The 26,153-nt window shown below is 47.0% G+C and overlaps 1 protein-coding gene across 4 annotated transcripts in view; it reads right to left on the bottom strand.

Annotated features, from left to right (window-relative positions):
• Positions 1-26,153, bottom strand: part of MAP6 (microtubule associated protein 6) — a 77,191-nt gene that overhangs the window by 19,582 nt on the left and 31,456 nt on the right. For all 4 annotated transcript variants that reach the window (XM_070624109.1, XM_070624111.1, XM_070624110.1 and 1 more), the window contains exon 2: positions 2,002-2,215. In XM_070624109.1, coding sequence (XP_070480210.1) covers positions 2,002-2,215 — 214 coding nt within the window. The remainder of the gene's footprint in view (positions 1-2,001; positions 2,216-26,153) is intronic.

Here is a 26,153-nt window from a genome sequence, read left to right as displayed (position 1 = left end):
GAATTAAAGGATAACGGTGATGGTGCATCACATTTGACCCCGAGGGAGCACAGTGTGTAAAGCACTGTCAGGGACGTGAGGTCATTTGGCTTCTCCTGTCTGAACCCCATGGTCGGTCACGTTGGTAACACTCTCGCAGGACACACTGGCTCCCTGGCCTGGCAGCCCTCCCCCTGGACCACCTCTGGTGCTGGACCATGTTACTAGTCTGCTCCATCTGCTGCCCTTCCCTGTGGGAAGATTAGACCTCACCGCCCTGTTCAACTCAGGCAGGCAAGCGATTTGCTTTAGTCAATGAAATGTGAGCAGAAGTGACGTAGGTCACCTCCAGACAGATCAAGAGTCAGCTTGTGCTTCCCAGTGCTCTCTGTTCCTCTGCCACAGAGAGGCCCAGACTGAACAGGTGACGAGGAGCCAAGTGACAGACAGCCAACCCACAAAGGACATGTATTAATGAGAAATAAACCTTTGTTGGAGGAAGACACAGAGATTCTGGGGTGGTTTACGCCACAGCCTCAGCCGGCCTCTCCTCTGAGTCTGTCTCTAGGATGGTGAGCTCATGTGGAGAAGTGCCCTTGCTGAGACGCTTGGCCCAGTGGGCTCGTCTCAGCAAGGCCTTCAGCAGTGCGCAGCCACCCGCTCCTCCTTTCTGGCTGGAACCCTGGACCATTTTCCCCAGAGCAGCTGTTCAAGCCCACGCCACTCTCTTCAAGCCCCCTCCTCTCGTTCTGCCCCCTCATTCCCTGGAGACAGACTTGCTTTTTCTTTCTCAAGAACTCTGGAGCCACCAGGTATGACCCTTCAATACGCTAGCCGCCTCCCATCCCTCTCTAGACTGACTTTCCCCCATCCTCCCTCTTTCCTCCCCTTGAATCTTCTTTTGTCCAAAGCCAACCCCACGTCCTGGGTCCCACCTCATCTGTGGAAGGTGGACAGAGATGACACTGAACCTCACAGCCCAGGTTTTCACTCAATGAGGTCTGGGCGTTTTCCGTCACCCCTGACCTGTAAATAAGGTAACCAATTGTCCTGGTTTGCCCGACACTGAGGGCTTTCATGGAACCATGTTTGACTGCTGCAACTGGAGGAGTCCAGGCAAACTGGCTTGGTTAGTTACCTTACCTGTAAACCAGTCCTGGGCCAAGTAGGAAACTCCACCTGAGTGCAAGACTTTAGGGCAAAAGCAGAGAAAAGGCTAATTTCTCAGACTTCTCCTGCTATTATTGATAGGAGAGCTGATATTTGCACAATTCCATGCGGCTTGACAGCCTAGAATAAGCTTTGGCATGTATGATTCCTGCTTCAGCAGCTGAAGCTCCAACCTGCTTCTCCCTTTCACGAATGCATATTGGGATGCAAACGGGGCAAAGCAGTGTTATTACAGGAAAATCCCGCATCTACTGTAAGTTACTCAGAAATGGAAGTCATTCACAAACCGTTCAGGAGAATCACAAATTACTCGGAACACATCTTGCAGATGATGTGACAGGTGTGTTGCGACAGAGGGTGTTTACCGAGGGCAGGGATAAGAAAGGGCAGGCTGTTTTCAGGGACTCAGGAGGTAAGGAAGCGTCCAGTGACGGGAGCTGAGGACGAGGCAGGGGCTGGGTGGGAAGGAAGCCGGGGAGGATGCCCCCCATACTGGGCCAGCGCTTCAGGGGCAAAAGCACAGTTATTTTAAAGCAATGGGATTTAGGGCTCACGTGAGATTTCTGCCCCCTTTTTTTTCTGGGTTTCTCAAAATCAGAAGCTAGTTCTCTGGAAATCTGCCAGTCTTCAAGCTGTTTTTATTTTAGGTACTATTCCTTTTTAACATTCCCTTTGACTTTAACAAAGGTTCCTGTTCACAAGCTCCTCCGTCTCAGTGTGCTAAAAAGAAATGGAGGGATCTTAAGAGTCTGGGGGGCTGGGCCAGTTGGCAGCAGCCCGGCCCTCACGCTCTGCCAAGTTAGCCCTCCATTCCAAGCTGTGCTGGTGGGCTCCCCACAGGATCTCTCTCACCTTTGGGGGTTCCTTGAAAGGTTCGCTGTAGAGGCTGCGTATTCTTCTGCGATCAATGACCTTATTGTCAGCTGGTGTCGGCTTATTGGCCTCCCCTTTGAACTGGGCACTGTAGCTGGTCTCGTGAGCCATCTTATCGTCTGGGGGCTTGTACTGGGGCTTGGCTTTTATTGGTTTCACGGGCTTGATGTCCGTCCATGCTCTGAATTCATTCCTGTGAACCAAAGAAAGCATAAGTGATAGGGAACATCACACGCCTGGAAGCGGTGCTCCTCACGCTGGGCTGCAGACGCAGCGGGCCCTCAGCTGGTGCTCCTGGTGCTGGTGAGCATGGCTGCAGAGTCAACTCCACTGTTCCCTCTGGGGAAGTGCAGCTGTCCTTCCTGCCGAGTCAATGCAGGCTGCGGCCGGAGCTCAGGCTCCCAGCTGCCACTGGGTGATCACGGAGAGGCAGTTCTAGTCTTTGGGCCTCCTTTTTGCAATATCTAAAATGAGACCGAAACAACTCAATCCATTCAGTCATTCATGGGCCCAACAGACATGACTGAGCGCCTGCTGTGTGTGAGGTTAGAGTTGTGAAAGTTACATGAGAACGTGTGTCAGACGATGTGCCTGGTATATTGTGGCCAAATGACAAATGCCAGTTCTCTTCTGCCCTTTGTCATGATGAAGACCCTGTGTTATCTGGAATCCTTAGGGATAATTCCTCCCTTCCATAGCAGAGGGCTTACTTGTTATACCGCCAGAACCTTAATAATTTTAATCACATTAGATGAAAATCCTTATGAAATGTCTAAATGCTTGCAGATCATAAATAAGCAAAATGTGCTGAACATAATTTGGATATCACTATTAGGACTTGCATTGGGATTTGAACAGGAAGGAGAGTCTTCTCGTTGCTTTGGTGTGAAAGGCTATTGGTCCTTACCCTAAATGACCCCCATCTGCTGCTTTTTTCTGAGTCAGGGTATCAGTTTTCTTGTTCACAGCAATCTCTCTCACGGTTTCTAATCAGCTGTTTCTGATCTGTTATAGAGCTGGAGAGTAGATAGTGACAAGTGTTCAAAACAGACTCAAAAAAGGCAGCTGCTGATGGAGGGCACAGGGTCCATCCTGTCTGTTGAGTGTGTGCCATTCAAAGCATAAGCTCTGGGGCCACGAGAAGCTGTGCTACGGGAAAGGAAGAGTCAGCGTCTGCATACCTGTGGAGGTAGGTTCTTCCAGGGCCCTCTTTCACCCTCAGTGATAATTCCCTCCTTCAGGGCTCAGAGAGGAGGCCACAGGAACCAGAGAGGAGAGAGAGCTCAGACTGCAAGAGAGACACAGGTTCTAGCCCTGGCACTGTCTGACTAGCTGTTGAGCAGGCCTCTCTCTTCTCTCAGCCTTAGTTTCCTCATTTGTCAAATAAAAGAATTAGACCAGACAATGTCCTTATAACGTCCTTCCAGCCCTGAGGCTCTCTGAGTCGATCAAGCTGGTTTGGTAACCGAGCCACTTGCTGGTTATTTGATCTCCTCAGGGAATTGGCTCATATGTGAGCAAAGAGAACACAGTTTCTTTTCTTTTCTTTTTTTTGGGGGGGGTGGGGGTACTATTGGTTTATAATAAATTGGTTTATATAAATTTCAGATGTACTTCATTATAGTTCGACTTCTGACTTCTGTATAGACTACCTCATGTTCACCACCAAAAGTCTAGCTGCCATCCGTCACTGTACATATGTGCCCTGTTACCCCTTTCACCCTCCCCATATATAAAATATATAAAGAACTCATACAACGCAACAACAAAAATAAACAACCTGATCAAAAAAATGGGCAGAGAATCTGAGCAGACATCTTTCCAAAGAAGATATACAGAAGGCCAACAGGCGCAGGAAAAGATGCTCAACAACACTAATTATCAGGGAAATGCAAATCAAAACCACAATGAGATATCATCTCATGCCCATCAGAATGGCTATAATTAAAAAGACAAGAAATGACAAATGTTGGAGAGGATGTGGAGATAAGGGGTCCCTCATACACTGTTGGTGGGAATGCAAACTGGTGCAGCCGCTATGGAAAACAGTGTGGAGATTCCTCAAAAAATTAGAAAAGGAACTACCACATGATCCAGCTATTCCACTTCTGGGTATTTACCCAAAGGACATGAAAACCCGGTTTCTTAAGAGACCCTTCCCCAAGCTTTAGACTCGCCTTTCCAGTGCAGCTTGGACCTCCAACTAGGTGTCCCACCAGCTCAAACTCAACCTCCCTAGAACCAAATCATCTTGTCTCCCCTGCCAAATCGTCTTCTTGGATTCCCTCATGGCTCAATTTCACCCACTCATTCATTCACCCATTCACAAAATATTTACTGAGTGCTTAAGCTCTGCCTGGCAGGATGCGGAGCTCTGGGGAGCCCAAATTGAGTAAGAACAGGCTCTGGGCTGGGCTCAAGGTGTGGCAGGGGAGAGATGGGAGGTTACTCCAGGACAATCAGATAAGAGCCATGGGGGGTGGGGGTGGGGAGCAGTGGGGAGCATAGAGCAGGAGCTCCTATGCCAGCCCAGGAGTTGGCCGGAAAGGGGGCGGGGGCAGGTTCCAGGCAGGATGAGGAGTGCACAAGAAGGCTCATGGGAGGCACAGTACCCTGTGGGGAGCTGCAGGCAGCCGAGGTGGCTGGGTGGAGGTCAGTGGGGAAGGGCACAAGTGGCTGGACAGATCACGAAGGTCCTGAAGCCATGCTGAGAGGTTTGTACTGTAACAAGCAGTTACAAAATGACTTCAAGCCAAGGATGAGGATGGCTAGATGAGTTTTGGGGAGGAAAACTTTGGCAGCAGTGCGAATGGTGGACATAAGGGGAGAGGTGAGGTGGCAGGCCGGGCGGGAGATGGCAGTGAGCCAGGAGGAAAGCGGAGGCCTGGACAGGGGAGCGGCAGTGGGGACAGGGAGCAGGGCACTGAGTCAAGAAGGAGATGGGCAGGACTTGAAAACAGCTGAGTGGTGGGAGGCCAGGGTCAGAGAGGAGTCTGGGGAGACTCCAGGATTCTGGTTGCGGGTGGTAGTGCCACCCACCAAGACAGGGAAATGGGAGGAGAGGTGGTTTGGGAGGAGGGTTGAGACCCTCCTGATTCTGTAAACGGCGCCCCCCCACTCTGGCATCAAGGCTGCTTTGTGATCCTGTCCTTTCCTCTCCTCCTCCCTTCTCCGCTTCCACAGGTTCAACCAGTTACTATGACCTGACTTCTGAGCCATTTTGGCTCTACACACAGGCCTAGGGCTGGCCCAGGTCACATGTGGGGCTCAGGCCACCATCACCTGCCCAAGGCTCCAGGCCTTCCCTCCTTCCTTCCTGCCCTTCAGGACCAAAGCCTGCCCAAACCCCTGACACTTGGCCTGGACCTCCTAGCAGCGAAACCAGTAACAACCGGGCTCCCGAAGATTTGATGGCAGAAACCTGGGTTCTCTGCTCCTACTCTGCCTGCCCCCAGAATCAGGACTGAGAGAGGTAGACATTGGCCGTAAGCACTGTTTCTGGGTCACCTCTCCCAGGCCAGCCTCTACGGCTTTCTGTATCTCTACAGCGGCCCTGGTGGGCTAGCAGGGGTCTCACTGAGAGCTGTGTCCTTGTGGGAAAAGCTTGGAAACCCACGATCTCGAACAGCTTTGATACATCATCTTCATATGAGACCATTAATAAGTCCCACAGCAAGGTCACTGTAATTATGACAGACTGTTGGGTTTAAACCCAAATTCTGTTACTTAGAACTTTCTTTGAACCCTCCACAAAACCTTCCCCAGCCACGTGCAACAACTAATCATATGTCATAAAAATAGAATTAGTTACTACTAATTCGTCACCTTTTATGAGCTGGAGGGTTGTTTTTGGTTTTGGGTATATTTTCTACAATCCTTACAACACCTGTGAAAGGAGGAAATATTAGAGGTAACCAAGGCTCAGAGAGGTTAAGTGGCTTCCACAAGGCCACACAGCTGGCAAATAGCAGAGCTGAAATCTGAGTCCAGGGCAGTCAGGCCCCACAGCCCACAGCCTTCCTGCTGTACCTCAGCAGCGTGCTGGAGCTGCAGCGTGCTCAGCCTGCCCCCGCTGGAGGTGCTTGTGTGGGGTCCGGCCTGCTGTCTGCAATGCCGTGGAGGGTTTATATGACATGGACTGGACTAAATGGCACCTGAGCCCCTCCAGCCCTGAGACACTCCTCCCAGAGCAGCGCGGGCTACACTCTCAGGTCAGTCGTGTCCAGTGCCTCTTGCCACAAGTTCATGGTCCCCTATAACCATGAATGACCTGTTCTGTGCACCTGGGTTGCAGCTTGATCACTCATCCAGCATTTGTCAAACACCAGCCATGGGTGTGGCATGTGGCCCCCAGGCAGGAGTAAACCACGGCGGTGTCTACAGTTTAGCGGGTCAGGATCTGTCCATGTGTGACCCTAAGCAAACAGGACAGAGTTCAGAGAGAAAGAGGGAACAGGATGCTCAAAGCTGAAGGGGGGAAGCGGGGAAGGGGGCACTGACCAATGCAGATAGAGGAGGACGAAGGGAATTCAGGCAGCAGTCCGCGTCTGTGTGGCAGGTTCAGGGCAGGGGAACGGCTCAGGGTGCGGGAGGGCGGGGTTCTCTGGGGGAGGTCAAGGTGAGCAGGCTGGGCAGGCGCTGGGCCAGGCTGTACAGAGTCTTGAATGCCACATTTGGACGCTCGTGTAGGCCTGGGGAGCCAGTGAACGTTTCTGAGCAAGGCAGCACGATGCCTCCATTGACGGTGTCCTCCTCCTCTCAGACTGCCCCAATTTTAGTTATTCTTCAAAGCCCAGCTTGGGGCTCTCCTCTTCCAGGAACCCCTCCTGGATTTCTCAACCCAAAGTTTCCCAACTCTGGGCTCCTGGACCCTTTATTGTACTGTCCAACTTTGTGGTTACCTAGGCAGTTTCCAGTAGTTCTTTAATTCTTTCATGAGTTCATTTTGTCTCTCTTGAGGGATAAGATTCTTAATAGAAAATTCACGACAGAACCCTACCTTCAAGGCCAATCTCATTTCTATGGTTGTGAAGGGATGTCCTTTAACTGATCCTGTGTCAGGCTGTGGGTCAGGGGCAGAGCCGGGCAAGAACTCCAGCCTCCACCTTCCCCATCAGGGCCCTTCCACCACCAGGCCACCGCTCAGCGCCACGCTTTCTATCGTTCTCACACTTTTCACAGGATTTAAGGGCTTGGCATTGAGTGGGCACTGAATGAAGTAGTCGTTATTCCATTTCAGCTCTGGTCAACTCATGGCCCTCCTTCTGAGCCCTTCCTGCCCTGCCCAGACGGGGCAGGTGCCTGCTCCTCGGAGGCATGAAAACACCTGACATGTGGCATAGTGGACACAGTGCGCACATGACTCCTCTGATGGCTCATGTGTACTGGGAAAACCCATGGAGAGAAGCCTGGGCCAGCCCCCAAATTCCCCCCAACCCCAAGGACTGGCAGCAGCAGGCCCAGTGTGAGCCACCTCACGGAGACTTGGTGGATCGGATGTCCCTGGGCTGCCCCCTCAGGGCCTCTAACAGCTGCATAGTCGCGTTCAGAGCAGGCAGGACTTCTGGATCTTGCTGACCAGGCAAAGCTTATAAAGGAATCAACAAATAGTCTGTGCCTCCACCTCCTCCTGTCCAGTTCCTCCGCCCCATCTCACCCGGCCCTCAGTACCTCCTCTCCTGGCCCATGGCATCAGGATCGCAGCATCAGAATCCTGGTCCCCATCTCCTCACTCTGATTCATCAGGCACATGCGACTGACTGGGTAGGTCTGCCTCCAGCTGGGCTGGGAGCACACCATGCCCCTAGTGAAACGCCTCGGCAGACCCCCATTTCCTACGGGACCAACTGTAGTGCAAACTGAGGTCCCTCCTACTTCCCACATGTTGTAATTCCTCAGGATGACAGGCAGGGCCCTGTGACTTGGCCCCAAGTTACCTTTCCAGGCTTCTTTCTGTGTCTTCATCAGTCATTCGCATCACCATTCAGTGAGCATTTTCTGCGTGCCGGGCACTGTGCAAGCTCTTTAAATGCCTATCTTATGTAGTCCTCACAGTGACCTTGTGCCATAGGCGCTATCACTGACTTGGCCACTGAGAACACCATGTTGTCCTTCCCCAAACAAATACTGCACTTTCTACCGCTTAGTGTTTGCCCATGCTGTTCCGTTTCTGGCATGCTCTTCCCTCCACACCTCCAGCTACTGAAATGCTACGCGCTTTTCCGCGCCAGGCTCACGTGCTGTCCCCTCTAGGGAGCCTTCCCCAGTCCCACCGCTGACTCAAGCTTGTCCTCCTCTGAACTTCCTCCCTCTGGAGACTCACCATGCTCTACCTTACAGTGGCTACCTGTGGAGGTATCTGTCTTCCCTCCCAGACTGTGCAACTGTCGAGGATCAGGACCGTCCTTTTGCATCGGTGTAGCCCTCACTGTGCCTAGGACAGGGCTTCGGAATGCAGCCTCCACCTCACCCATGGGAACAGCTAAACAGGAAGTCCCTGGGCCGCCCAGCCAGAGAGAGGGCATAGAGTTGCGACACAAGTATCTCATGGCATCTGGCATCTAGACCACTTCTCACAATACGTCCACAAATTCTTTGACGCTCCTCCCTTAGGTGGAGCCTAACTCCCCTCCCCTTGAATGTGATTGGACTTACTGACTCACTTGCAACAAACAGAATATGGTGGAAGTGGTGTATGGAACGTCTGAAACTGGACCATTCAAGGCATTGCAGCCTCCTTCTTGCTCTCTCTCTCGGATCATTCACTCTGGGGACAGCAAAGTGCCATGTCATAAGGACACTCAAACAGCCCCTATGGAGAGACCCATGAGGCAAGGAACTGAGGCCTCTTGCCAAACGCCATGTGAGTGAGTCTTCTTAGAAGTGGATCCTCAGCCCCAGGCAGGTGTTCAGATGACCTCATGAGCGACCTGGAGCTAGAACCACCTAGCTAAGATGTCACTAGAAACTATATGAGATAATAAATGTTTGTTGGCTTACACTGCTAAGTTTTGGAGTAATTTGTTACACAGTACTAGATTCTGATACAGACCCCAATCAGAAAATATTCTTCCCATCAAAAGGGATTTGAAACACCCAGGCTTCATGTCAGCAAGGCGGAAAGCACTGGCATGTGTGGAGCACAGGAAGTTCAAGTTCCCAGGACAGCTGCAGCATAGAGTGAACAGAGAGGGTCATGCTCTGGTCGTAAGAAGCCAAGGTGGGACATTTTGCAGCTTTCACTAGAAGGTAGTAAAGCTGGTAAAGATGAACCTGCCCCAAGGGCAGGTCATAAGCAGAAACAAAGAAAGACAGGCCCTCACAGGAGGACATGACGTCTCCGAGCACACAGAACATACAGGGCTCAGGGACGTGCAGGCAGAGGTTAACAGGGTGAGAAGAAACACGGACCCACGGCCAGAACAGAGACAGTGGATCACTGGCAAGAGCAGGGCTCTGGAATGAGGGGAAGCTTGGCTCGATCCTGGCTCTAACCCTTGGGCCCGTCCCTTACCCGTTCTGAACTTCAGTGAGCTCATTTGGAAAGGATTTCACAAGGCCTACTTCACCGGATTGACATGGGGGTTAAATGAGACTGTATTAGGTGGAGAGGACCTGGCTATTTGTGCCAGAATTATAAAGTCCATGGTGGGTAACTCTATAATAATGTATTTGGTTTTCATTACAGAGTCATTTGTTCATGAAAGTTATTGAATATCTTCTACATTCTAGGCACAGAGCTAGAAATACAGCGTGAGCAGGCAGATGCAGCCACTGCCGCTACTTACCCGGTGGTCAGGTGGGGAAATGTAAACAATTACACAATCAACTATCTGTCCAGCTGTTCTTACATTTCTGACCACTGGCCGTCAATGTTCTGGTGCCTGGTGAGGGCAAAATTTGGGCAGCAGCTTCCAAGGCCAGGTTTATTTCTGAATGCATTTCACAAGAGACTTGAACAAAGTCGCATTCAGGGAATGCCTGATTAATTGAATCTCCAATACAGTGTCCACTATAAACAGACGTTGGCTTCTTAAGGCCTTGTCCCACTTAAGCACATTTTCCTGCAGTGATTCAAGGGGAGATATTGAAAGAGCAATTATAGAGGGAGAGACTGGAGACAGGCCAGAGCCGGTGACTGATGAGGCGAGGTCCCAGGAGAGGGAGGAGGGGAGGCGTCAGGAGAAAGGCGAGAGGGCTGGCCTTGGAGAGAAAGCGTCGTAAAAGAAGAGAATAGAGGCTGTTCTTTCGTTTCTAATTTGAAAAAGCCTGACATTTACAAGATATAAGGAAACAGAATTATACAAGAACAATTTTACTGCTATGAAGAATACCTACACGTGTTAATTGGTACAAATCACTTCTTGACAAAAGTGGAGACAGAATAATGGATTACTGCCAACTACAATCATATCTAAATTCCCTTTCTCTGTCCATAAGCCCCAGACTTATTTATTGTGTATCTAAGTCCTCGGGAAATAAAATCCTTTCCCCATCCTCTTGACAACAAAATTTTCAACATTCCTCCACTGCTTTATGAAGGAAGAAAACTGTGCTTTTAAGTCTTAATGGTCTAAAATCTTCCTACAGATTTTCATAGGTAATTTTTGTTGTCATGGAAACATATTAAGTCTCTGTTCAAAAATCTTGTCTACACTTGTTATTAAAGCATTCTCGAGGAAGGGAAGCAGGCTCCTTCATGAACTCTGATGAAGGCAGGCAGTGAATGCTGTCGGTTGCTAAGGTATTGTCAGCAGTTGGTTAAAGGAAGCGGGATCTGTAGATTAAAAGGGAAAGAATGTTCCAGAGCTAGAGGGTCGCAGGGGGCTTAGAGAGGCTTCTCGCTCCTTTTAGAGGGGAGCCAAAGATGGCTCCCTCCTGGCAGAAATGATGCGTCAAGGGAGGGGCTTTCTGATCCGGCATGAGTATCTGCTTGCATGCATCTTTCGGCTTCTTTTGTGTGAAAGGGAGAAAAGGGGATCTCACAGAGAATGCTGACATTCCAGTCACTTACGATTGCTCTTCTTATCCATTAATATCCAGCAGACACATGCACACCAGGCGGAAAGCACTCGCTTGGGCAAAAAATGTCAGCATGTGAAGAGAAGTCTGAAGCGAATCCAATGTGAATAGAGGGAGTGGAAAAGCAGCCTCCTTTTCCCTGCTATGGAAGGATCGGGCATGGGGAGTGGCTGGCAGTGAGGGGTGTCAGGGCTCGGGTCCCCTCAGGAGGCACGCGGCTCCTTCTGTAGGTGCCTGCTGTCTGAGTCCTGCCATCGGCTGCCTGCGGCTCACAGGCCCCCATGCACTTGGGGACAGTGTCTCACATAGAGAAAGCCCATGTGCACAGTATGTAGAGAATAATGAGGACAGAGAACTAAAAATAAAAACTGCTGAGACTAGGAGTCAATTGGATCCTATACAAATTAATTTAGGCTGCAGTATTTACTAGGTACTATGCCAGGAACGGTAGGGAAGAAAAAGGAAGCAAAATAAGAAACCTATAGCCGGCAAAGGTGGAGGACAAGAGCAGGGGAGGATAGTGATTAAGGTAAGAACACATACAAATACACCTCAAGCAGGACAAAGATCAGAGCTAGAGGAGAGGATGCTAGAAAATTACCGTTACTTCCTCCTCGCTCTGCAGCCTCCCCCACTTCCCCATTACTGTCGGAGTTTATCAGTCATACAATGCCGGGGTGGTTGCACAGGGAGGCCACAGAGTCATCTGGTTGGGAGTGAGGAGGGAAGGCTGCACTCTTCTGGTTAGTTGGGTCCCCAAGGATCTGCGTCCATTACTTGCAGAAAGATGGCCCCTGGCAGCAACGCGGAACACTGAGAGTGTGCCCTGGAAGGCGGGAAGGAATGCGGCCTCCTTCTGGGGGAAAACCCAGGACTCTGCGAGTGCACGCCTATGAGATAATCTATAGGTAGTGCCAAGAACATGGTACGATACACCTAGTGACGTGCTCAATAAATCTAAGTTTCCTCATTCTTTGTTCTGGGTGTAGGAAGTACTTAACAAATATTTTTTAAACAAAGAAAGCTGGTGCTGAAAATAACATCATTCTACGACCTCTTGAGACTGATGCTAATTTATTCTAAAATGTAGCTCAACTATAAGGGAATGGTGGGAACAACTTTATGTCAATAAATTTCACAATATAGACGAACAAATTCTTAGAAAGAGCAAATTACAAAAATTGACTAAAAAGAAATAGAAAATCTGAATAAATTTATATCAAGTAAAGAAATTGAATTAGTAATCTAAAATCTTTCTACAAAGAAAATCCAGCCCCAGATGGCTTTACTGGTGAATTCTATTAAACATTAAGGAAAAAATAAATACCAATCCTAACAATCTCTTTTAGAAAATAGAGGAAAAGAGAACACTTCCCAACTCATTTTAAGATGGATAATATCAGGTATTACCCTGATACCAAGCCAGTCAAAGACCTCACAAGAAAAGACAACTATAGGCCAAAATTCCTTAGGAATATAGATATGAAAACCCATAACAAAATAGTAAATAAAATTCAGCAACATATAAAAAGATTTAAACACCATGAACAAGTGAGATTTATCCCAGGAATGCAAGGTTGGTTTATCATGCAAAAATCAATTAATGTAATACACTATATTAATAGAAGAAAGAACAGAAATCATATGATCATCTTAACAGATATAGAAAAAGCATTTGATAAAATCTAATACCTTTTCATGATAAAAAAAAATTTCAGCAAACTAGCAATAGAAGGGAACTTCCTCAACCTGACAGAGGACATCTACAAAAACCCTACAACTAACTCATACTCAATGGTAAAAGACTACATTCTTTCCCCCTAAGATCAGGCACAAGGCAAGGATGTCCACTCTCCTCACTTCTATTCAACATTGTACTGGAGGTCATAACCAGTATAATAAAGCAAGAAAAATAAATTAAAGGCATGCGGATTAGAAAAGTAGAAGTAAAAATGTCATTTTTTGCCTATAACATGATCTTACATTTCAGAAAATCTCAGGAATCTACAAAAACTACTAGAACAAATGAGTCAGTTTACCAAGGATGCTGGATACCCAATCAATATACAAAAATTAATTATATTTCTATAGACTCATAAGAGACAATGGGAAAATAAAAATTTTAAAAATCCATTCACAATAGCATCAGAAAGAATAAAATACTTAGGAATAAATTTAACAAAAGAAGTGCAGTACCTGTACACTGAAAACTACATAATATTGCTGAGAGAAATTAAGTCCTAAATAAATAAAGAGATATGCCATGTTCATAAATGGGAAGATTCAATAATGTAAAGATGGCAATTCTAAGAAACTGACATAAAATCAAAGCAGTCTTTATCAGAACCCCTGCGGGACTTTTTTGTAGAAAACAACAAGCTGATCTTAAAATTTATATGGAAATTTAAAGACCTAGAATTGACAAAACAATTTGACACAGAGAAACAAAGTCTGAAGATGTACACTCCTTGGTTTCCAAGCTTATTCTAAAGCTACAGTAGTCAAGTGTGTTACTGGCATAAAGAGAGACCCATAGATTTATGAACAAAATAGAGAGTTCTGGAGCAGAGATGTGCATACAGTAGCACACTGAAGCTGGCTCACACTGGCTCACAGAGATGACTGTCAAATTTTCATGAATTTGGTGAGCTGATTGTTAAACTACTGGTAGCTTGAAATCAGCCATCTGAGAGTATTCATATCAGGAAATCGGTCAACACTACAGGCCAGGCCCCTTCTTTTTCCAGAGAGCTGTTTGTTGAACATCCACGATAATACCACTGCTCACACATATACTTATTCTTGACAAAGGTGCTAAGATAATTCAATGGGGCAAAGATGGTCTTTTCAACAAATGGTGCTGGGAAAACTGGATATCCATATGAAAAGAAGATGAATCTCAACCATTACCTTATCCCATACACAAAAATTAATTAGAATGGACTATAGGCCTAAGTGTAAACCATAAAACTTCTAGAAGAACACGTGGAAGAAAATGTTTGTGACCCTGGTGTAGGAAAAAAATCTCTTAATTACGACGCAAAATCCAAAAACAATAAAAGAAAAACATGATAAACTCAAGTTCAACAAAATTAAACACTTTCCTCTTTGAAAGGCACCAGTAAGACAAGGAAAAGTCAAGCCATAGTCTGAGAGAAAATATTTGCAAAACGTCTATCTGATAAAAGATTTGTATCCAGAATATATAACGATCTCTTAAAACTCAATAAGAAGAAGACAAAAAACTCAGTTTAAAAATGGGAAAAATATTAATAGACACTTCACCAAAGATATACAAATGGCAAATAAGCACATGAAAAGATGGCGAGCACTGCTAGTCATTAGGGAAATAAATTAAAACCACAGTGAGATACCAACACACGCTAAAATAAAGAATGCTGACAACACTGAATGTTGGCAAGAATGTGGAGCAACTGGATCTCTCATACACTGCCGATGCGAATGCAAAATGGTACGGCTACTTTGGAAAAAACTGCTTTTAAGTTAACCATGCACTTACCACATGACCCAGCAATTCTACTCCTGACGACCAAAGGGAAATGAAAACACAGATCTATAAACAACTTGTACCCAAATGTTAGTAACAACATTATTTACAGTAGCCAAAAAGCCAGAAACAACTAATGAATCATGTTCATTAATGTTCATCAACTAATGAATGAATAAACAAAATGGGTAAATTCATACAATAGAATAATAGTCAGCAATAAAAAGCAATGAACCAATATGGATGACTCTCAAAAATATCATCTTAAATGAAAGAAGCCAGACAGAAAACACTACATATTATATGATTCCATTTATGCGAAATGTCTAGAAAAGGCAAACTATAGAAACAGACAGATCAGCGGTTGCTCAGGCCTGGGTGTGGGAGGGAGGATGGACCGTGAATGAGCAGGAGAGATGGCCGTTTTGTAAAACTGCCTTTCAGGGATGGTTGCCCCACTGTATAAATTTACCAAATCTCATCAAACTGCACACTTAAAAGGGATGAATTTAATACCAAGTAAGTTGTACCTCAAAAAAGCTGTTAAAAAATCAGGCTGACGGGCTTCTGCGTTTGGGGCCGGCCTGGTGGTGCAGCAGTTAAGTTCGCACGTTCCAATTTGGTGGCAGTTCGGATCCTTGTGATTTTGGCATTTTGGATCCCGGGTGTGGACATGGCACCACTTGGCAAGCCATGCTGTGGTAGGCGTCCCACATATGAAGTGGAGGAAGATGGGCATGGATGTTAGCTCAGGGCCAGTCTTCCTCAGCAAAAAGAGGAGGATTGGCAGCAGATGTTAGCTCAGGGCTAATCTTCCTCAAAAAAAAAAATCCAGCTGGAACATCCTCTTCCCTGACAACCGTCCCCTTGCAGGGAGGTGACCCTGCCTCCTTAGGTGCCTGGGCTTCCCTGCCCAGCTTCTTTGTCTGATTGTTCCCACTGTGATCTTGGTTACTTGTCTCCAAGCCCACCCGTGTGACCTCAGAGGACAGAGGGGCCTCCATGCTCTCCGTGTCCCTGGTGCCTGCTGGAGCTGGACGATTTCAGCATGTGCTCAGCCAGTGTTGCTGAACAAATAACACCCTTCTCTTTATTTTTTTTCATTGCAATTATAGTCAGTTTTCCATTTTTCTTTTTCTTATTAATTTGTAAGAATTCTCTATAAGTATTAGAGATAAAAATAAAAGATAAGTCTTTGCGACTATGCTTCAGTTTGTCTTTTGCCTTATATATATATGGATATATATATAGATCTCATAAGATCTATATCTATATCGATAGAGATATCCCTATCTATACATCTATATATCCATATATAGACTTTAAATTTGCACATGGCCTAATCTATCAATCTTCTCCTTTATCCTGTTTACTCTTGAGGTTATGCTTTAAAAGTCTTTCCCTATGCCACAATCATATAAATATTTATCTGTAATTTCTTCTTTGTACATTTATGTATTTACTTTTTACATTTAAATCTTCAAGCCGTTGGGAATATATTACTATTTTCACGTAGACTGCCAAAGTGGAAAAAAGTGTTAACGGTACCCACCACTGAAAAGGCCGTGAGGAAGGTGTACCCGGTCCAACCCGGCAGGGTGCCACTGTACTCCGGGGCCCAGCAGGGTGCCTGGTCCACCACAAGTGCTCCAAGCACATTTGTTGAACACATGAACTAATGAACAAAGCCTTTAAAATCGCTATCCTTTGCTCCAGCAATTCCATTTCTAGGAACTTGTCATAAAGAAATAACTGGACAAGAAAGCATTTTCTCATGTATTACAAACTCTTGATTATCATCATGTGTGAAGGCTGCAAATCATTCCTTTGGTTGGGACTATGAACGAATTCCAGGTCTGACAGTGCTGGAGCGTGACTAAGTCTCAGAACTTATTAAATAATACCGGGCATGAAAATATTAAACAGGTGATCCTCACGATGCCGTTTTTGTGGCACTTAATGTCACGTTTGTTTCTTGTTGCTGGTGATTCACTGGGAGTGATACCCGTGAGATTCGGCCTCTGGCTGCCCATGCTCTCTCTCGTCTGAGTTGATGGGAGCTCTGGGCGCAGGACGGGAAGCACGGCCTGGTGGCAAAGGGCGGCGGTCTGGAGAGTGAATTATGGACTCCACTTACGCAGGCACAACTAACCTTGCACGGATTCATCACCTTTCTTTCTTCCTACACTGTAATTTTACCTCCAGCAAGTCTTTTGGCAACCTGCCAGCTCTAAGAGAAGTAACAGACATACTCAGAGTCTGAAAAATATGTAAGACTGCTTTTCAGACCACGAAATCCAGAGGGGTTTCCTCAAAAATGGGATCCAGAATCTCTTCATGAAGTTGCAGGGTAACACTCCGTCTTGTTAGTCACTTGCCTGGGCCAGCAACCAGGGGGACCGTGATTTGGCACGGCTGACACCGCCAGAGGCCAATTGCTAAGAGGCAACAGAGGGGCCACAGCCACGTCACTTCCTTATTTCCTCTCCATACCGAGGGGGGTGGGTGGGAGGCACTTACACACTTCACTCTTTAACCCTCAGCGCAGCCCTGTGAGGCTGGAGGTCCCCTCAGTCCCAGACTAATGCAAGAACTTACTTGGGGCATCTCGGTCAGTCAGGACCAGATTTGAAGCCATCTCTGTTCCACTCCACGTTTCAAGCTCTGTCAGCCACCCCAGGAAAGCCTGAAACACTTTCCTCAGTCTGTGTCTTTGTATGGGCCTGTCCCAACCTTGAATTTTTTTCTTTCCCTTTTCTACTGGGGAAACTGCTTCTTCAAGATGCAACTCAAATAAAGGCAAAGAAGGCAGGAGAGAGAAAGAGGTTAAAGACACAAGCCAGCATAACTTACAGGGCCCTCAGGAAAAGGTTGGCCGGCCTGAGAAGGCCCGCATCACGCGGCACCCAGGTCCCTGCTGACCCTCCCGGCCACAAGAAAACAAAGGTGAACAACAGGCCTGAAGAGAGCAAGGGCTCTGGGAGTTCAGGGCCTCACAGAGGGACCTGAGGGGGTTTGGGAAGATGAGTAGGGGTTTTCAGGCAGAGAAGGGAGGCATCGAAACTTCTGGAAGAAATACTGAAATTCCTGCAGTCCTTCCCTCCTCTGAGCTTTCCAGGGCTAGTCACAGAAAGAACGTCACATTCACATCTACAAACTCGTGAAGGCAGCCTCAGGGCTAGGAGTAGCCTTAGTGGCCTTCCTGCCCCAGACAGCCTGGAACGGCAGGTACCAGCCGGTGAGGTCACGAGCTTTCAGCTGGGAGAACAAAGCCTTCAAGACAGCTAGTTGTTGGGGGAAGCAATTAATATTTCATAGAAAACCTCCTTCAGATCAGTGCCCTGTGTTCTTTCTCTGTCACACTGTGCCGGTCATCAGGTTGGCGTCCCAGTGGCTGGAAACTCAGTAACAGAGAAGGGGGAGAAGAGAAGGGAAGTGTCGGGGCCTACAGCGTGCCAGATGTTTCACAAAAACTTGCTTTCGCCTTTAATCCCCCAGACAGGCAGAGGACTCTGCCCCCAGCTCCCACAGCACATCCCTCTCGGCTGCAGCCACCCCTTGACAAGCCCATATTCTCCATTAGATTGAATGCCCTTGAGGGCAGGAGCTGTGTCCCCAGGGCCTAGCCAGGGCCAGGCACAGAGCAGGCACTCAGAAAAGGCTTGTTGGGTGAGCATGACTGCATGAGAATCACGGAGCAGCAGAGCTGGACGGGCACCTGGAGACTTTCTCACCGTGTTTACAGCCGAGAATTACACAAAGGCGGCGAAGGCAAAGACGGTGTGCAGGTGGGCGCGGCCAAGTACTGGAGTTGGGACTTGACCCTGGAGGCAGCAGGAGCCACTCAAGACCCTGGAGCCGGGAAGTGATGTGATGTGATGGTGTGGCCTGGGAGGTACTTTGGTTGGGTGACTCAGGCCACTTGGGGACAATGAGAGGCTGGAGATAGGGAGAGACTGGAGGCTGCAGATTCATGTATGTTTTATTTAATGATGACTTGAATCACAAACTTAGGGTCAACTCTGCCAATAAATTATCTAATTCATTTATTGAGTGCCTGCAGCAGTTATGAGATGGCTGCTCTTTCCTGAAGATCACAGTGTGCCAGGTGCATTGCCCTCGTTGTTTAATTTAACTCTCAGAGAGACCTTCTGAGATGGACATGATTATTTTCCATTTTATGGATGAGGAAACTAAGCTCAGAGAGGTGAAGTTACTAAGGCCTCAGAGGGACTACAAGCCAAGCGCTGGGGAGAAAGGATGAAGAGCTCACGTCGAGTGAGGGGCCGAGGAGAAAGAGACCTGAGTCACGTGGGGTGAGAGGTGCTGTAACAGAGACACACAGGGGCAGAAAAGTCCAGAGCAGGGCCTCTGACCGCTCTCAGGGGTGACGGATGATATCTCATCGTGACAGGTGATAAAAAAAATGCACTGCAAGTTGGAAACAGGGCTGCCATCCTGTTACTTATCTTCTCTCTTTTTGGAGCAAAATCAGAGTATGCAAAACCTAAGAAGAAACGACCGAAAGCAGAAGGAGAAACATGCAGATCATCACTGCCTGGATTCAGAAGTCATCTTCACACTTACAATCGTTTAACACACAGGCTCCGGCACATGATTTCCCAACAATTGGATCAGCCACATCTTTCCGCCTCAGGAAACTTGGGGGCCATTAGGGGAGGCCCAGGGGTCCTGGGAGAGAGATGGCTGACAGTCCAGCAGCAGATGGCCCCACACCGGCCCACCGCTTAATTAGGTTGCTGTGAGGGTCAGTGTAAAGAGATAAATGAGTTAGTGATGGTGGGGGACGCGGCACAAGGTACGGGTTGTAGGAGAGCCAGGATCAAAGGTCAGGGACTGAGACACCCCCAAACAGCCACCACTCTGCACATACAGCTGTGCTTGTGTGTATGTCTCTGTGTGGGTGCTCTGGCCAAAGAGTGAGAGGAGGGAGGGCTCGTAACAAAAGGACATGAAACTAAGGGGTCTTTCCCCATTAGAAACTGATGTGCTTTGAAATTAGTGCTGATAATGGTCGTGAGAGTGAAAGCAGCTTACATCACACAGAACCTTCTCAGAGCCAGGAAGCGTATGAAGGACATTCCATGCGTATCTCACTTAATCCTCACGGAGACCCTATGAGGGAGGCACTGCTATCATCACTCTCATTTTACAGATGAGGAAGCAGGAGCTGAGGGTGGTTAAGTGTCATGACCTTGAATAGCAATAAGTGGAGATGCTGGGATTAAACAAGAATAATATGATTAATGGCTGTGTGCCAGGACTGAGGCGCTGAGACAGTACCACGTTCCAAAGTAAGACAGGAGATCACAATGCAGGATTTTCAAGGGAAAGGCTGAGAGCAGTGGAGGGAGAGGATACTGGCGAGAGCTCTGTGTACCATGAAGGGGCCGCTTTCCCTTCAAGTGAAATCAAGAGGGAGGCTCAAGGACACCTGGATTTGGGGGGATGTGCCGAACCAACAGTGACTCTCCTGAGAAATCTGAAGGGTCAGAGACGGCTGGCCAGTCCGTCCAGGAGCAGAGAGAAGGAGAGATGGCTGTGCTGGAGGCAACTTGCGCTGTCTGTTGGTTAGGGCAGGGAACGCGTGATGCAGTTTCCCTGCACCAGATGGGGTCAAGAGGACCACCTCAAGGGGCAAATAGATCTCAGCAGAAAGAAGCTGGAGGGACTGTAGAATGCCCAGGGTGGAGGAAGGAGTATAGGACCAGCCAGAGGGAGTCACCTTTATCAAGTGACCTACAGGGCAAGATCTGCAGTGATGACATCCAGAGAACCCGGAAAAGTGCCCACGAGAGAAAGAGTCCACCCAGGACACCCGCTGATGCAGAAAGCAGCGGCCACCGTGACCACACCAGCCACGCAAGACCCTCCTGCCCCCCTCGCCTCCTGCTCTTGCTCCCTGAACCCAGCCCTGGGCAGCTGTGATGCTGGAGGAGGGGAGTAGGACAGGCGGGGTAGAAGCCCCACTGGAGGCTTCTGCTCTGCAGCAGACCAGAGCTGCAGGAGGGAGAAAGGATAAACTTTAAATAGACTCACATCTGGACTATAACACGGGACTGGACATTTTAAAGGCTTGACTTCTATTTACTGAAATTTGCTGTACAAGTTATGAAACTTGCCCAAAATTTCATGCACGGGTAGGAGAACTTGCCCCCCAGGATAAATTTAAAGGGGTAGTGGGAGGCAAAAATAAAACCACCTTACAATTACATCCTACAAGCTGCGCTTGTTCAACGTAAAAGTTACATTTACAATTAGTGAAAACCTACTGTGTCAGAAGCTTTAATAATTGATTTACACACTTGGCCTAATTCAGTATAAAACCAACTCTTTAAGACAGAAGTTATTATTTCTATTTTACAGATTAGAACACGGAGGCTGTCTAAAGTCCTAGAGGTGGCAAGTGGCAGTGCCAGGACTCAAACGACTCCAAGCCTGGACCTTTCCATTGCATCTTTGCTTCAGACTCCAGCAGGTCAACCTGTGCCGAAGAGAGTGGTTCCCAAGATGGGAGCTTTTTTGGCATCCTAAATCAAGAGTCCATTTATTCTGAATTAATTCTGCTCTCATGTATTTAATAAAGATTTCACTATAAAGGATAAAAGGCTTTGCTCTAAATACTAAGTGACACAAAATAGAGTTTTTCATTTTGAGACCAAAGGGATTGGAAAGACAACAGTTTATTCCACAGCAGCCATCACTTGACTATTTGTCAAAGGATTAATAGAAACTGCAGTAGTCATAACCAAACAAAACAAGGAAAGAGGCGAGATCTAGAGCTGAATTCAAGTTTGTGAAACAGGGCTGGAGAGATGCTGGCAGGGGTGATGGTGGGTTAAATGGAGGGAGCTCTCACTACAGGACAAGAGAGTAACGGAGGGGAGTGTCAGCTGGGTGAGGAGGAGGATACGGAGAGGAGAAAAGAAGCCACTGAGAGTAAATGTTGACACGGGAGAAAAAGTTTTAATTCTCATTCATAAGATGTATATTTAATATTAATATCTCCTGTTAATACATTTTAAATATCCTACAGAAATGAGACATCTAGGGCAAGGAAAAGACCAGGACGTACCTTAGAGAAGAATGCTTGACAAAAACACATGTTGGATTTCGAATCTGTGTGTGAGCGTGAGTGCGTGCGCTGTTGTAATTATAGTCACTTCTACCATCACCACCTCCACCATCATTATCATTGTCCTCATCACGGTCTGGTAACTGATCTTTCCATCTCTATCTTCTCCCTGAAATCTGCCTGCCAGAGTCAGAGAACCAGCCGGTGACGCGGACTTAACACCTCCCACCCTTACTGGGGAACCTCGCGTCTCTGGTTCTTGGTATCCGGGTAATACTGGCCTAACAGAGTGAGTTGTGAAGTATTTGCTCCTCTTCTATTTTCTAGAAGAGTTTGTGAAGCACTGGGAGTAAGTATTCTTTGAACGTTTGGCAGAATTCATCAGCTTATTTGTTTTTGTAACCCATCGTACCTAGTACCTAGTTGATGTTCACTAAAGGATACTGAGTTGAAATGAATCTGTTTCTATAATTTTGAATCTCACCTGATGTAATTTATTATGAATATTTTACTTAAATATTTAAAAGAGGGTACTTGATATATCATAGAATATTACAAAAGTCCAGACTGAAGGCCAAGTTTCAGACTATTCATACCAGGACGTGAATTTTACAGTTGTGACCTACTAAGCAGTCCTAAAAGTAAATTCCCTCAGACCCCTCCAAGTGTCTAGTAAACTCACTCAGCTAAGTCCTGCACTGAGTTCCAGCTTCCTACCTTCGTCCTTCCCAAACTCATTATTCATTAAAAGATCCCATAACTGCGTTTTAAATACAACATGGTTAACTTAGGAAGGCTTCAAAAGAGGTAGTGATTTTAAGGGTCTCATTAATTACAAGGATTTATTATCTTTTAAGAACAGCTATTCTCAAATTTTGAGCAGCAAACATTACCAGAGAATTTCTTCATAAGGACAGTTCCACTGTTCCCATCCTGGGGTGAATCCCTGGAATCTGCATCTCAACAGGCTCCTCGGGAGATCCTAATACAGCCGGTCAGAGGACCACTCTTGGAGAAACGTCACTTTAAAGTGATCGCAACCATGTGGATAACAGGAAACACGTCTGTAAAGGGCCTGGCCGGCACCGGCTCGGCAGCACGGCGAGGGCACCAGGATGACTAGTCCAAGTGTAACCTGAATTACCTTGAAGATGGTTACACCTGGGCAAAAGTCCAATTGTTGGTAGGATTGCAGGTAGGCCATATCTAGGTATTTTTGGCCACTCTTCCACAATCTCCACTCATTCTCAACAATAACAGAGCATGGCGTAGCAGAAAGAGTTTGGGTTTGGAAGCCCAAATATGCCATTTACCAGCTGGGTAACTTCAAGAAAGTCACCTGCCCTTTGTAAGCCTCAGTTTGCTCATCTGTAAAACAGAGATAATGTCATCTACCATGCTTTGGTAATGTGAGGATTTAATAAAATACAGTGGAAGCATTTTTCTTAACTGACCTTTGCTCTCTGCCCAACACCCTCCCCATGCCCCTCCTCCAGGTGGGATCACGGAACATGGCGCCAGCAGGACACAGCGCACATGCACACTCACAACTATGAGGATGGATGGCTGCCAGGGGGCTGTCTTCCATAACAAAACTCAAACATGAAAAGGAGGGAAAAAGACGCAGATTCAAAAGCTGGGGACTAGAAGCTGATGGGCTTGCTTCTGAACACAAACCTCAACATGAGACCAGTCAATTCAAATTCAGTTGAAGGAGCACACCCTAATATCCTCGGGTGCTTTGATGTATTTAAGGGGAGACAGGGAGGAATCTCAAGGTCAGGTCTAAAAGGAGATCAATGAAAAGTGATCATTTCTGCTGTCCCAAGAGATAGGCTCTGGGTATCCAATTATGTTACTGAGATGGAATAACACAGTTCCATCCAGCAAATAACACCTGCAAAGGCATTTCTGATATATTTTGCACAATGGACACAAAGTTCGTGAGTGAGGAAATCGCTAGCAATGGTGAAATTACTTCTGTTAGTACCATATAGATACTTTTTACTTTAAATCCATTAATTTAATCAACAGATTGTCTAAAACTATAAGAGAGTCTCTTTTGATTCTTTTTATATCCATTTTCTACTAGGCCTTTGGGGTTCAAATGATTAGTTCTGTGACTTTGGGGGCAAGTTACTATACCTCACCAAGCTTTCTTATTTAACTTTCACTTCAACCCTATTAACTCTATTCTATTTCCAGAAAAATGAGGTACAGGGGGTGACCCAAGGTCACCTAGCTAGTGAGTGGCAGACCTGAACCCAGGCAGGATTCCTCCATGTTCTCATCCATTCCAATCTGGGGACTTGCCCAAGGACACTCAATTTTGTGGGCAAGATCTCTTTCCATGTCCAACCATCTGAGGTTATAATCTGCCAGAGGGAGGATTCAATGTGTAATTCTCCATAATTCTTCTGCAAAAGTGTATAAAGAAATGACTTGCAAAACGAGACAGCAACCAGTGAAGCAGGCTCCATGAACTTGATATGCTCCCCTGATTCTTAGATGTAAGTCGATATATCTAATCCTCTTCTTCCTTTCTCACAGAACAAATATCCTTCAGGTACCATCATTTCTGCTTTCTATGATTCTATAATCCACTGGTTTCTAACTGTCTATTACTAAGAGAAGATATAAGGACCTCAGGGGTGTACATAACAGATTTGCAGATCAAGAGTAATGCTCTTCTAAACTAGGAAAGAGTGGGAAGAAGAAACCAGAACCAGCCAGAGGAGTTAAGACTCGGGAAACGTCATGGGAATTAGAGTCATCTGTCCATCCCTCCAGCTGGCCAGCAATTCCTGGAGTCTGGAATTTTAGAGCTGGTAGATATTCCAGAGATGCTTCAATCCAGTATGTTAATTTTGCAGATTGGGAAAATGAAGTGGAGAGAGAGAAAGAAATTAGGTCACAGAGCAAACCAGGGGCAGAGGTTGAACCAGCACCCAGGCCTCTCATTTCCTAGTCCTTTGTAAAAATTTATTTATTTATTTTTTGCTGAGGAAGATTCACCTTGAGCTAACTCCTGTTGCCAATCTTCCTCTTTTTGTATGTGGGCCACTGCCACAGCATGACCACTAACAGGCGAGCAGTGTAGGTCCGTGCCCGGGACCCCTCCTGGGCTACTGAAGCAGAGCATGCTGAACTTGACCATTAGGCCACCAGGGCTGGCCCTAGACTGATTATTTTAAAGTTGCTAATTATATTATCATTAAACACAATGGTAGGTAATATCTGCACAAAACCTAAAAGTTTGCAAAGTACCTTTATATAAGTATTTCATATGAGTTACTATTTACAGGGTATTTGAAATTATTCCGTTTTGTTCTCCAAGTTTCTTGCTGTTTGTTTGTGAATCCCCATCCCACAGGACACGTGAAGGCAAATGTCCCAACAGGTCCACCTGCCTCTTGTTCTTTAGGTTAATCCTCATGTAACTTGAGATTAAATCTCCCCCTTTGACAGACACTCTGAGCAAACTTATGATTTTCCATCAGTAATTACTCACTGAAGGATCGCCGAGTCATGCTCAATAATTCAGTCGTTCATTTATTCAACACATACGAACGGAGGTTCAGGTCAGAGATTAGGGTACAACAGAGAACAGACGAAGTCCCAGAGAGCAGTGACTTACGTTCCAGGGAGGGGAGATGGACAATAAACCAACAAGCAGTTATAGAATATGTCAGGTGGCAGTAAGTTCTAACAGACTAAGAAAGGTGACCAGACGTCACATGGGCTTGTGTGTGTATGTGTGCTGTGTGACCTAGGGTCAAGGACAGCCTCCTGAATCAAGTTGACAGTTGAGCCAGAACTGAAGGCAGCTGCAGGCAGAACGCTGGGACCCTGAGGCAGGAGGTGTGTGTGAGGAGGCAAGGCCAGGGCCACCGGTTGGATCGAGCCAGGGGAAGACGGGAAGGAGTGGGAGACAAGAACAGAGGAGGGCGGATGGGTCTTTGCATGTAGGGAAGAGGGATTTGATTTTCTTCCATGTGAGCCGGGGAGCCGTGGGAGCATGGGAGCGGACCCCAGCTAGCGCTGAGTGCGTGTTTTAGGAGGTGAAGAACAGGCACCTCTGCCCTAGGAGGAGGCAGGGAGCCCAGCCGGGAGGCTGCCTCAGCGATCCCGCTGAGAGTTCACGGTTGGGTGGGCTACAGCAGCGGTGTCCCCACCACGGGCCGGGCAGGAGTGACTCTGCATAGAGACATTTACTGAATGAATGAATAGTACCACACAGGAAGCGTGTAAAAAGTGCTAAGGACAAATAAATGAGAAGATTTACTCTGCCTTATGGGAGAGAGGGCAGAAAGGTCGAAGAGGACATGAGTTGAAACTTGATGATTAAGAATTCCCCAAAGATGGGAGACACAGGGCTTTCCATGGCCACGATGGTGAAAGTAAATTCCACAGAGACCCCCAGGTGTGGCTGTGGTGAGGGCCCTGGAGGGTGGGGAACGTGGGGGTGCATGGCAGTCCATGAAGCCAGACAAGGGGCAGCCACCT

Source organism: Equus przewalskii, chromosome 6 (assembly GCF_037783145.1).
Source record: "Equus przewalskii isolate Varuska chromosome 6, EquPr2, whole genome shotgun sequence".
Classification (NCBI taxonomy): Eukaryota; Metazoa; Chordata; class Mammalia; order Perissodactyla; family Equidae; genus Equus; species Equus przewalskii.
This window is presented reverse-complemented; position numbering and strand designations above follow the sequence as displayed.